At 29.5% G+C, this 12,747-nt stretch overlaps 1 protein-coding gene across 2 annotated transcripts in view; it reads left to right on the top strand.

Annotated features, from left to right (window-relative positions):
- Nucleotides 1-11,344, top strand: part of LOC129938468 (galactosylgalactosylxylosylprotein 3-beta-glucuronosyltransferase S) — a 36,890-nt gene extending 25,546 nt beyond the window's left edge. For both annotated transcript variants that reach the window (XM_056046056.1, XM_056046057.1), the window contains exons 2-5: nt 7,390-7,662; nt 7,729-7,991; nt 8,060-8,411; nt 8,867-11,344. In XM_056046056.1, coding sequence (XP_055902031.1) covers nt 7,390-7,662; nt 7,729-7,991; nt 8,060-8,411; nt 8,867-8,928 — 950 coding nt within the window. In that variant the 3' untranslated portion in view covers nt 8,929-11,344. The remainder of the gene's footprint in view (nt 1-7,389; nt 7,663-7,728; nt 7,992-8,059; nt 8,412-8,866) is intronic.
- Nucleotides 11,345-12,747: the final 1,403 nt, after the last annotated feature.

Below are 12,747 nucleotides of genomic sequence, written 5' to 3' on the forward strand. Positions count from 1 at the left end.
CACCTCGTTTTAATTTAGCTATCAATTTATCTAATCTACCTAACACAATTAATATTTGATGTGCATATTGTCATTAGTTTTTACATGTCTTGACATTCATATTCATGACCCATTGACAGTCACACGAATTAGTATTACAATAGTTATTCGATAAGGAAAAATTCAAATAAGGAAAACCAAAATTCAAATGAAATCAAAAAATAGCTATAACAACAGAAAAGTTCATAAGCTTAAAGTGTGTGCTAGATTCATATTGATTTAAGTGATGAACTTAGCAAAAACACAATTCAAATCTTATTTTCAACTTTGATATATGTATGTACAACTTAAAAGCAACTAAAACGTTTAACCTCAAAAATGTATAGATACATACATTATTTAGGTAGGTGCTATATAGGGCTTTAGAAAATTAACTGCTGTGGGTCTTCTTCTCAAGAATAGATTCACCTTACTATGCAATTTAACAAACGTGCCAATAAATTCAACTTGTTTCCAGTAAAATGATTCTAATTAAATATGCCACAGCACCTGCACTTTCTGTCCCGCAACCTTCCAATTTCACAAAAGGTATACGTACAAATATGTATATATTATATATACCTATGTGTAGGAAGTACATGAACTGCATTAACAAAAAAAAAAACCAGAAGGGTTCTCATGTATTCTTGGCACGTTTCGTACAAATACACATCTATAATGTATTATTGCAATAAAAAGAACGGGTGAACTAAACTTAATGGAAGCAAAACAAGTTTAAAAAAACTCATAACATGTCTCACGTAAATTGCGCTTTATTTTTATTATTAAAGCTTAGATAGTAGTTTATAATAATAACGCCGAAATTGGGATGTAATTTTATTTTTAATGCCATTGTTTTTTTGTACTTTAAGTCATATATGTATGTATTCCGAAATTGGCCAAAGAAAATTTTTGAAAGTTGATGCCATCAAAAAATTCGGCAGAACTTGATTTTTGTAATATTTGGCCTTATAGTAGTTTATATGATTTTATTTTGAAATTATATTCCCCTTTTCAACATTATTTCATCTGGTAGATCAACTTCTTTGAACGTAGCCATTTTCACTGATTGTGTAGTCTATTTAATGAAGAAGGTCACCAAGTGGATGTTATTCACACAGACTTCGCTAAGGCATTTGACAATTGCATATTGTATTGAAATAACTTTAAAAAAATCGAGATATTGTTCCCCAGGAAGCCATTTAGGACCGATCTTATTCCTTATGATTTTAAGTTTTTATGATTTTAAGTTGAACTTTCCCAAAAATATCGAATTTGTAGTTAAAAAAGCGAATTTATTTATTTATAGAAACTCTGTTGACTTACATAATGCGTATACGTTGAAGAGTCTTTCTATTAGTTACATATGTAAGGTCAGTTCTAGAATACTGCTGCATCATTTGAAATCCTTTTTATTACATCCATAACCGTAGAATGGAAGAAATTTTAAAAAAAATCGCACGATATGTGTCTAATAAATTAAATTGGAACATAGAAATGCCCTGTTACATTGTAAAATGTGAACTTATTGGTATTCAGTAAATAGAGAACCGACATCAGTGACATCTTATCTTACCACATATTCTGTCCTTTATTATCTCTCTATTCGCTTCTTCGCGTGATTTGAGAAAACGTTTTTTATTTCGCGAAAACGATCATTGAGTGAACTATGGCTTCAACGAACCATTAACTGAAGTGTTAGGGAAATTAATAACTTGTCAAATTATATTGACTTTAATTTTCATATTAATAGAAATGCATTCAAATACATGTTCATTCTATTTTTTTTTTTACTTTCCATACTTACAGTTTTATTTAATAGAATTCGCTAAACAGATGAATAGTTATACAGTGAATAAGGATTTATGTAGGCTCTATGTAACGTTGCGAAAATTCCTTTTTATAAAAAATTGTGCTATAAATTTTAGTTATACAATGCTTATATCAAAAAAAGTACCAAAATGTCTATAAAATCAGCTTGTTGTCATAACAACTAAAATATAACAAAATAATTCCATTTATTTTTATGATATTCTCTTTCGAAAATCTATATTTTTTTAAATTCTTCGTTTCTTCGGCTCACGAGCTAAACTGGAGAGGCATTATTGTTTTTATTTTAATTTCAAAAAGAGAGGAGAGAAATCAAAATGACATTTACGAAATAATAATAACAATAATTTCCTTATGTAGGCTCTATTCATCCTCAAAACGCGTTTAGCTTATTATGGGACTATGCAACCTTGTATAAGTTTTATAAATAGCATTTTTGCGTTTAGAGGTATTATAGAGATTACATAACTTTATGTAGGCTCTATACATCGTTTTTAAATAAGACTGTTAGTATATAATATTATATTTTAAATAAAACTTGTTTTATTCATTAGTCTACGAGTATTTGAGTATATTGTTAACTCTAACTGATGTAAATAAATAAATAAATAAATAAATAGCCAATTCTACGAGGAAAAATAGAAATTATATTTTTTTTGAATAACTACACCGGTCATAAAAAAAAGTAGCAATAGATCCACTGATGATCTCATGGTTTATAGCACCAAACAGTGGAACAAATATTTACATCGTTTTGGAGAAAGTAAGATTATTGGACTTGATATTTTAAAAGCATTTGATAGAGTTTGGCATCAAGATCTCTTGTCGAAAATGCGTGCTTTTGGTATCGATGAATCTCTTCTTTGTTGGGTTATAAATTACCTTTCGGACCGTTCAATTCAGTATTATGGGACGGGTTCAAATCTGATATCCACATAATAAACTTTGGTGTGCGCCAGGGCTCCGTTTTGTCTCCGACGATCTTCCTTATTTTTTTAAATGATCTTTTGTCTGAAACTTCTACCCCACTAAATTCTTCTTCTCATATTCGTTTTTAGATTCGCATCATTGTTCTTTGGAAGTGGACTACCAACGCAGCGTATGATAAGCTCATTAAATTCTGATCTTGACAGCATTGTCCAATTGGGAATCAAAAATCGTGTAGAATTTAATGCTTCGAAAACTCAATGTGTTTATTAAGATTAAATATGTAAAGATACACATGCAGCTACATAAGGAAATCCTTCTTGAGAATGAAATTGTGAGGATATGTCTGAATAATTTTATGGTGTTAGATCACATATTGTAGTTTTAGTTTATTTCTTATTTTGGACAACGAAATGTCATGGCACTTTTCGTTAATCGAAATCTCTCTTTTGTCGAAAAATCATTTCCGATCGAAGTCAATTCTTAGTTTCACTTCTTAAACTTAACTTAAACTTCTTAAAAGTTAAACTACTTCGTTTTATTTACAATAGCTCCATATATATTTTTTCTTTAGTTTTCGACAACTTTCCAAATCAAACTTTTTTGTAATTTGCAAATTACTAAAAAGCTTTTCAGAATTCTAAATATAATTTGCGAAATTTATTGTTTGGTGAAACAAAAAAAAACAAGTACGTTGCAAAATAACAATACTAACTTTTCACTTTTCAGAAAAGATTTGCACTTTACCAATTTGAGTATAGTGTAACTTACTTTGTAAAGAGGAAAATTTTCTTTTCAAATGTATTCTTTGCAAATTGGCGTTTGGTGAAACGAAATCGCAAAGTAAAAGTGCAAAGTTGTAAAGTGAAAAGCGTTTATTAAAATAGGATCCAGGTTCTTAACATGCCCCCTTTAAAATTGATAAAGACAACAATACATTGTTTAAAGATTTTGCAAAGTACAAATCTCCATCTTCTGGATACAGTTTAAATCATTTCAACATCTCTCTTAGTTTTCGTTTTTTCTCATTAGTAATGTGATGATTTATGAGTCTTTATTTGACTCGATCTGAAGTTTTGAAAAGTCTTGAATGTGATTCATTTAATTTAATTTTAATGAATTTGTTTTAAAATTAAGCTTTTAAGCTGATATCGATTTCAAAGTCCGGTTTAAGCTGTATGTGCTCAAACTCAGAATACCTTATTATTTTTATATTTTTTAATGTATTCCAAAAACTTCATGTTATAACCTTAAGATTACAAATTCGTAATGAGATCAAACATTATTGCTTTGTACCGGTTTGAGATTTTCTGTTAGGAACCGTTTAATTATAAATCCTTCAGAGTTCTTTTAAGATTAATGTGTAGCAGACTAAGACATACCACTAAAGAGGGTTTATTTGAGAAATTAAGTTAGATGTTGAACATTTCCAAACGAAATATTAAAATAATAAAGTATAGATTTTAATAATTTGATAAGCTAAAAATTGTGATAAACAGATTTTCTATAAAAGTGACAATTCGCGAGATATTTTTCAAAAAGATGAGTGATCATGTTAGTGCAGTTATTAAATGAAATCGATTTATTTCTAGCAATTTTGGAACATTGTACATTGTCTTTTACCCACGTCACTATTTATATTGTTAATACAGTTTTAAATTACTACATGCAATTAAGAAAAAGTGGCAGTAAAAATATGAATTGTGTAATTTATGTAAGAAAGGCTCATTTCCAATGTTACCGTCTTTCTTTCCATGTTTTAGTTTGAAGCAAGCTAAATGAGTCATCATTCAGTGTCAAAAAAGGGTTTTGAATCGTATTTGTTTTTCTTCTATTTATTGCATTACTATTACTGCATTACTATAATTTTTCTAATGAGGTTTTTTTCATGGGTAAATTTAGATTTCTTTTCAAAAATTGAAGTTTTCGTGGCGTGTGTTATAACGAGTGCCGTAGAACTGTCAAATTCCAACCTTAACGTTTTTTTAAAAATTGTATTAGCATTGGTGCAAAAAGAGGTTAATCTGCCAAAAAATCCAGATCTGCATGATTTGATCTCAAATCAAAACCAAATCAATTTACTTTGCCCAATGGAATACATCTAGATCAAGAATAAATTGAGCAATAGAAAACCACATAAAAACTTTGATCTCCAAATTTAGTTTTAAATATTAAATAAATCAATTAACTTTGCTCAATGAAACTCGAAAAAGTAGAAAATCGATATTGAACACAAATCCACTATTTCCCTATTTTTAAAAAAAATTAAAAGTAAATTAATAAACAAAATTCAATAACTAGACGTTGACAGATTTCCCTTATCAGTATTGCATAGATATTTATCTCTAGAGCACCCTTACTATCTTCCGTCTTTTAACCTAGCGATAACTTGTTACTTTATTTGGACATGAAAACTTTTGTTTTATTTGTTCTTACTTTTGCTCATTTTCCGGACTGAATTTATAATTATGTACTGCCAAACAAAAAAGAAGCATTGCATGCAACACGATTTGATTTGATTATTGATTGAATATATTCGTATGCAAATTTTACTTTTATAGAACGAAAAAAAAAAAAAAAAACAAATCAAAAACATCTTTATACATATGACTAAACTCACAAGGTGAAGGTGATGACTGATGGCTACCTGCGTGCAAAGAGTAATTTATGAAACTTGATTCCAAATGTAACAAAAAAAAATTGTCAATACTCATTATACGAATACATAAGGGCTAGGTGTTTGTTTTTATATTTGTACCTTTATCATGACCCAGCCAAAGAATCAATTTTCCAAGTAGGTTTCATGCTGTGAACCAACAAAATAAATTAAATGCAGGTGGTTGACAAATGAGTGTTAAATTGTGTACATTTGAGAAAGCCATAAATAGTTTCTAAGTTAGATTGATTTTGTTTGTCCGAAGAAATACTGATTAGGTTTTCCTAGTTCATTTAAAACAACATGTTTTATTAATATTTTACTATTGAACAGAGAGACAAACATTCCTGTTAAGTTCAAAGATAAATTTAATTGAATAATAACTAACACCAAAAACACGGACACAACCTTCTTTAACGGATATTTTAACGTGAATTAGATTAAAAGCCTAAACCGGCGTAAATTTAATGCATTGCTCGATTGTATATCTTTCCATCTTTCAGAGAAAACATATACGTCAATCATTTCCATCTTATAAGAAAAACAAAAAACATTGCTTAAACCCTCAACAAAAAAGCCCAAACATTGGCTTTTCACCTACAATATCTGTCTCTTGAACGAACGAAAATCGAAAAGTCACTTTTCCCCAGAAGCAGCAGAAAAATACTTCTGTTATTGGCAGTGTTATACCACAAAATAAATAGTTTTTCCTTTGTTGGCCTTGGTACTATAAGACTCTCCAGGTTCCAGTTAAGAATGAATGAATGCATGCATCAGCTCAACAGAATACAAATTTGAAATTCTAAATTTTTCACAGATATAAAGTGTTTTCTTTTTGTAGTTGGTGCTTTCCGCTTCCCACAGACTTTTTATATTCCCAGATCCCGAAGTGCTATTTTTTTGTGTCTTTTATTCTTAAAACTCATGTGAATCACATGCATTGTAAACGGCATGTGGTTTAAATTAATCCTGACACACTACAATCATCTTCTTCCACTCCAACACAACCTAAATCCCAATCCCCAACAACAACAATAACTAATACTACTACTTCGTCTAGGTTCCAGATAAACATACTATACAAAAAAAGTTAAATCGTTTCATAATCCTGAAAAAATACATTCAGCCCGGCACCACTCAGCTGAGCTACTTGTGCGAGGGAATAGAAAACAGGAAAAAAATAAGAAAGATTTTTACATTTACATGATGTAGACCCATTAAGGGCAAGGTGTGCTTACTTAGTTTACCATCCAGCTACCGCCCGCGCCGGCCGCCGTGTCGTTACCATCACCGTCGCTGCCACCGAAGCGTGTGAGGTTTTTTATATCCGACTATGACAAATGTTGGGTATGAACATGAACAAAAAGGAAAATGTAAATTTAAAGATATTTTCATAGTTTATTTAAAGTATGTCGTCAATTCAATGACCGAGATCGTCGGTCGGAAGCATTAAACTATAAAAAAAAATAGGGGATAACCACGCAAAAGGTATAGAGCTAAGAATCTAGGACAAAATGGGTTTACAAGTCTCAGGGGCTCCAGTGTGTTTACTGTATATTATGTATTTAGGTGAATCGCTTCCAAATAAACATCAACGACATAAAGCAACAACAAAATAACTACTCTTAACATGCCAAAAAAACTTTCCCTTGTGTGTTTGACCTTGGCTGAAATATTTAGGCTATCGTGTTTTGTCATATGGACCTACATATAGTTGCCCAAAAAGGTGTGTCAATGGTTGCACACAAAAAGCTGTCATGACGAACCCTTTTTGATGATGAAAAAAAAGTCCATTTGATGAAAATATATATATGTACATAGGTAAAAACCAATTGAAACGATAAAGCCAACAAACATACTGAACACATTACATACTCTTTCTTACCATGTTAACTTTTGCCGGTGTTTGTAGTACCAAAAACAAAATTAAAATTATTATTTTTATCATCTTCTTGCAGAAGACACATCGAATTATATCGTTAACGATACATCAGTTGTGTGTAGTGAGAATTTTTCTGACACACGACAATTTGTACAAAACCGTCCAATAAGCGAATTCGATGGCCTACCAACAATATACTTCATAACGCCAACCTATCCGCGGCGTGAACAAATTCCTGAACTCACACGTTTGGCACATACTCTGATGCATGTTCCAAAAATCCATTGGATAGTTGCGGATGATTTTGCTGAATGTAATATATTTTTAGGTTATTTATTTAATAAGTTTGGTAAGTTTATAGTTGAATTGATACTTAAAACAAAGTATTTGAATTTTATGTTTTTTTTTCTTTCAGGAATTCCATTTACTCATATTTCTAGTCCGATGCCCGATATCTATCGTAGTCTAACTCCTAACCCTCGTGGTGTGGCGAATCGTCGAGCAGCACTCAATTGGTTGCGCCAGCAAAAACAAACCTCTGGTGTTCTGTATTTTGGCGATGATGATAATACATTCGATTTGAAGTTATTCTCGGAAATTCGAGATACCAAAAAGGTTTCAATGTTTCCTGTAGGTCTAATTGGAATGTTTTCAGTTAGTACACCGGTCGTACAAAAGGTGCGTATCACATCTATCATATTCCTTTGGTGTAATTGGTAATTTAATTTAATTATTTTTGTTTTCAGGGAAAAGTTATTGGCTTTTTTGACTCATGGCCAGGTAATCGGAGATGGCCAGTTGATATGGCTGGATTTGCTGTGAATCTGGAACATTTTGCCAATCATCCTAATGCAACAATGCCTTATAAAGCTGGCTATGAAGAAGATTCATTCTTACGGAGTATATCGTTGTCTTTGAAAGATATCGAACCTAAGGCGAATAATTGTACTGAGATTTTAGTATGGCATACACAAACGCAAAAAACAAAAGCTCCGACAATTCGAATAAATTCACAATATTTAGATGATAAATCTAGTTTAGGATTATTGTTTAAAGAACTTGAGATCATGGGTGTGAGTCATGCTTCAGATTATGATGGTTAGTAACTTGCTCAATAAAAAACCTAAGACTTTTGTAGATTTTATGAAAAAAGGAAGTTGAGGAAATTCTATTAAATAATAAATTATTTTATGAATTCATGAGTGGCTACAATAGCACCACTTATTTATTACATTACCAAAACCATTTAAACAAATACCAGAAGTATAAGGTTTGTATGTTTACTCCAGCTATAATTCGGCCAAAGTAGTGCTGCAAATAAATTATACTGCTCTCTTAACAAGTGGTTGATTGAGTCATTTACTTCATAAAGAGATAAAAGGACTAATTGCTTTCTTTACCTCTCCAGAATGTGATAAGATCCTTGTTCGATATCAGCAAAAATGTACCTCGTGCTTCTAATTTGATTATTTTATTTATAAATTTCTCAATTTCTTTCAATATAATTTTTCTTTAAATTAATTTAATTCTAAATGTCCTTCTTTTCTTTTCAGGTGTTAAGGCAACAATAACGAAAAATGGCAAAACGAAACCAATATCTTATTATCTTCGGTGAGATTCGGCCTTAATTAAATTTTGGAATTGGTTATTTCCCAGTTATGGCTGATAATAGTGATGTTTGGAACAAAATTTAAAAACAAAAATGAACAGAACTACACCGGCGCCGCCGTCCGATTGATTTAAATAAACACTAGAAAAAGCGGCCTTTCTCTGTTTTGGTATCGAATTTTGTGAAAATTAGTACTGTAAGGAAAGAAACAAAAAAGAAATTTTTTTAAAAATGATTTAAAAGACATCACAAAAAAAACCAGAAAATGTAAGTAAGTTTGTTTAAATTTGTTGATTATGTATTTTCTACTAGCACTAGAAGAAATTAATATCAATGATATGTACCTTTGTTAAATTATAAATTAAAATAATTATTACTTATATTAATAGACATAATACCTCTTGGATTTGTAATAATTATAAAAACAACAGCAACAACAACAAATACAAAATTATAGAATTTTTAGATTAGAGCTAAAAAAAACTGAATAATTTATTTATTATTTAAATAATAAAATTAACATGAACAAAATAATCTAAATATTGGCGTGGATGTGCCTGTTGCCAATTGGTACTGATTATGATTAACAAAAAAACAAAACAGAACATACTCACAATTTTCTTTTGATAATTGTTTTATTAAATCATGTTCTCAATAATTCAAAAAAATCCTCGTTAAAAATTCAAATTATTTACCATTTGATCATTTTCGACATAAGTATGTACTTTTAATATTTGTTATATTTGGCCACAGGAACAACTATTTGTTTGCAACAATCAAACAATGTGGTGTGGTATTAATCAAACAATGTGGTTTGAGATCTTATTTCTTTTTTAAACTTCATATTGAATGAAAACTGACAAAAGTTGTTTTAGTAAAACGATTATCGAATCAAAGATGATAATTAGTATTAAAAAAAAAAACTGAAATTATTTTTCTTCCATCGTTAATATTTCGCTTTTGCAATAATATTTTCTCGAAATATTATACAGTTTAAAGTTTATTATAGAAACATTTGAAACTTGTTACCCCGATCAATGGAGGGATGAAAATCTTTCACCGGCTTCTTTTAAATTGCTTTTAAAAGAAGTTTATTCTTTAAGTTAAAAAGCTGTCAATATTGACAATATTTTCTCCTACATTGATGTGCCTATAAGGTCTTCCTGATGAAGTATTGAGACGAAGACATTTTAAAAATTAGAGCATTGTCAGTACTGTTCACTACGACTTGACTCATATCAAAAGAAAATGCTACAGGTTAGACATTGACTTTTCCTTGTTATTTTATTCACGAAAAGCAGCTCGTTGTATGTTTGCATGACATGGAGTGACATTTCTTTTTTATGTCAATGGTGAATGTGAGGCACGTTCTTTAAGTTTCAATATTTTCGGATTCGACGCAGCGCGACCCGTTTTGATAATTTGACTAATTGTAGTTATGTTTTAATAATTGTGAAAGAAGAAGAAAACTGGTTTGAATGTCATTCACAAAGTCGAGAAAAACGAATAGTCGAGAATACAGCCTTACATAACCCCAGTTTTACTACCTTGTTATAAGGAAAAATTTGCAGATGATTTGAGTTCTGACATTTGTGAACACTATTGAACAATTCGATGATACATTCAAGTTATGAGACCAGCTTTAGAAGTTCATTCGGGTGAAGTAGCTGCTTAAATTTCTTTATTTAATTAAATTAAAACGAAATGATGTGAATCTCTTATCTTTAAAAGCAGTTATTTGTAGTTTCATTGTTTTTTTTTATAGTTTAATGCTAAATGGAAGATTCAACTTAAAACAAATATAAGCTAAACTAAATAAATATATCGTTAATTAAATAATCAAATTGAATCATATCATGTGAGTCTTATAATTTAACAGTGATAATAATTATTACAACACATATACATACTATATAGACAAATATTTTGTATCCTCCTGTTTTGCTTCTTCAAATAAAAACATATTTATTCCCATGGCTAACAAAAATAAAACAATGACAAATAAAGAATAATTTGCAGTTCCTGCTTATGCTCTTAATCTAAATTAATAAAACAAGAACAAAATTTAGAATATAATATTTAATTTCAAAATATAAACAAAAATATACACATTTGCATTATAGTTATTTATTAAATTTAATTTAAACATAATATATAAACCAAATATTAAATACATAAATCTAAACAAAATATACAAAATTAAAATAAAAAACGATGTTAAATAAAGAAAACTAATAACATAACATAAACAAAATAAAAATTAGAATTGTAAGGTGCTTTGCCGCGCTTGCTCTTGTATGTAAATACAATTAATTGATCCTTAAAGGATTACTATTTTTAAATATAATTATGTACAAAAAATTATAATAAATTTATTAAAACTAAATAAAAAAAAGATTGTAAATTATTATTTATACCATCATGTTTTTGTTTTTGTTTTTAATTTGTATTTATTTTGGTTAAGTAATTTATTTTCTCCAAAAAAAAAAAGAATTAAATTTGAGTTAATAATATAATATATTATATTTTCTTAGTTTTGAAAAACGAAATAAAAGTTAATGGCAACATAAAAAAAACTACAATAAGAACTAAAAGTCTTTTTATTCAAACGCGCATCATGCACGAGAATAAAACTAAAATAAATAAAAAGTTCAAATACCACAATCAAAGCCACATTCTAAAATAGGGCAATGTTGAGTAGAATTTGAAATCATTCAAACACAGAAAAAGGAACACGTATCCTTAAAATGTCCATCTCGTTGACCAAAAGTTCTTCTGAATAATTCATTTTCTTTTTTGTATTCTTTGATTTTCTACTATTTCTATAGTTTTGGTTGCAACCTATATGGATAGTGCATTTCTTCACAAAAAAACAAAATTCAAATAAAATAGAATAAAAAAAAAAGAATAAAACACATATTGATAAATCCTCCTATCATATGCGCCTTGAGAAGAATATTTTTCATGTTATTTTATTTTCGGGTGAGATTGTTTTCTGCCACACACATGAAAAGTAGCAACTAGCAGTATAGTGAAGTTGCAAAACTCTGGTTCTTCGTCTCTTCCCTAACTCATCTATAATGCACATTTGCACACATCTGATATTCTGAACTATAAAAATAAACTTGAAAAAAAATTGGGATATATACTTTGCGGCATGCAACAAACCGTAAATTTGAATGAAAGTTTTCGGGCAATCGGGAATATATATTTCAGAAATTTAATTTAGTTGAATGCAAGGGTTAGTATAGAAAATACAGTGTGTTCGAAAAGATTACTTCTTGGTATTTGAATTGAATTAGTCGAAGATTATATTGTAAATCTGAGTGTAACAATTCAGATACATGTCTTTTTTGTATAGTTTCAATTGTTCAGCTGTGTGGTATAAGTTACAAAAAATATATGAATTCAAAAACTTGTTGACCATTTCCGTTCTTGATCAAAATAAATCTAGTATTATCATTCGTGTCGGTTCTTCTCTTTTCTATTATCTAATTTGAGTAAGGAATGTTGCATGCTGTTTTGGGTTTCAAGAATGAGAAAATATTACGAGGCGTATACGTAATTTTGTGTATGCTTTGACTATGTTCATACATAATTATGTAGATTTTGAAGAGCAATCAAATGCTTACACCAGCTTGAACCAATTTATTTGTGTGACAGCTTTCTTCTATGTACTAACCAAACTTTCTATACTTACTGCAGAAAACCTTTTTTGAGGAAATAAAAGCTTCCTTCCACAATGTCTAGAAAAGACAAACAAACAACTTTATCCACTCAATCAATTAAAAGGGCCATAGTCCAAACCAAACATACTGTCTCCTG

Source organism: Eupeodes corollae, chromosome 1 (genome assembly GCF_945859685.1).
Source record: "Eupeodes corollae chromosome 1, idEupCoro1.1, whole genome shotgun sequence".
NCBI classification, from domain to species: Eukaryota; Metazoa; Arthropoda; class Insecta; order Diptera; family Syrphidae; genus Eupeodes; species Eupeodes corollae.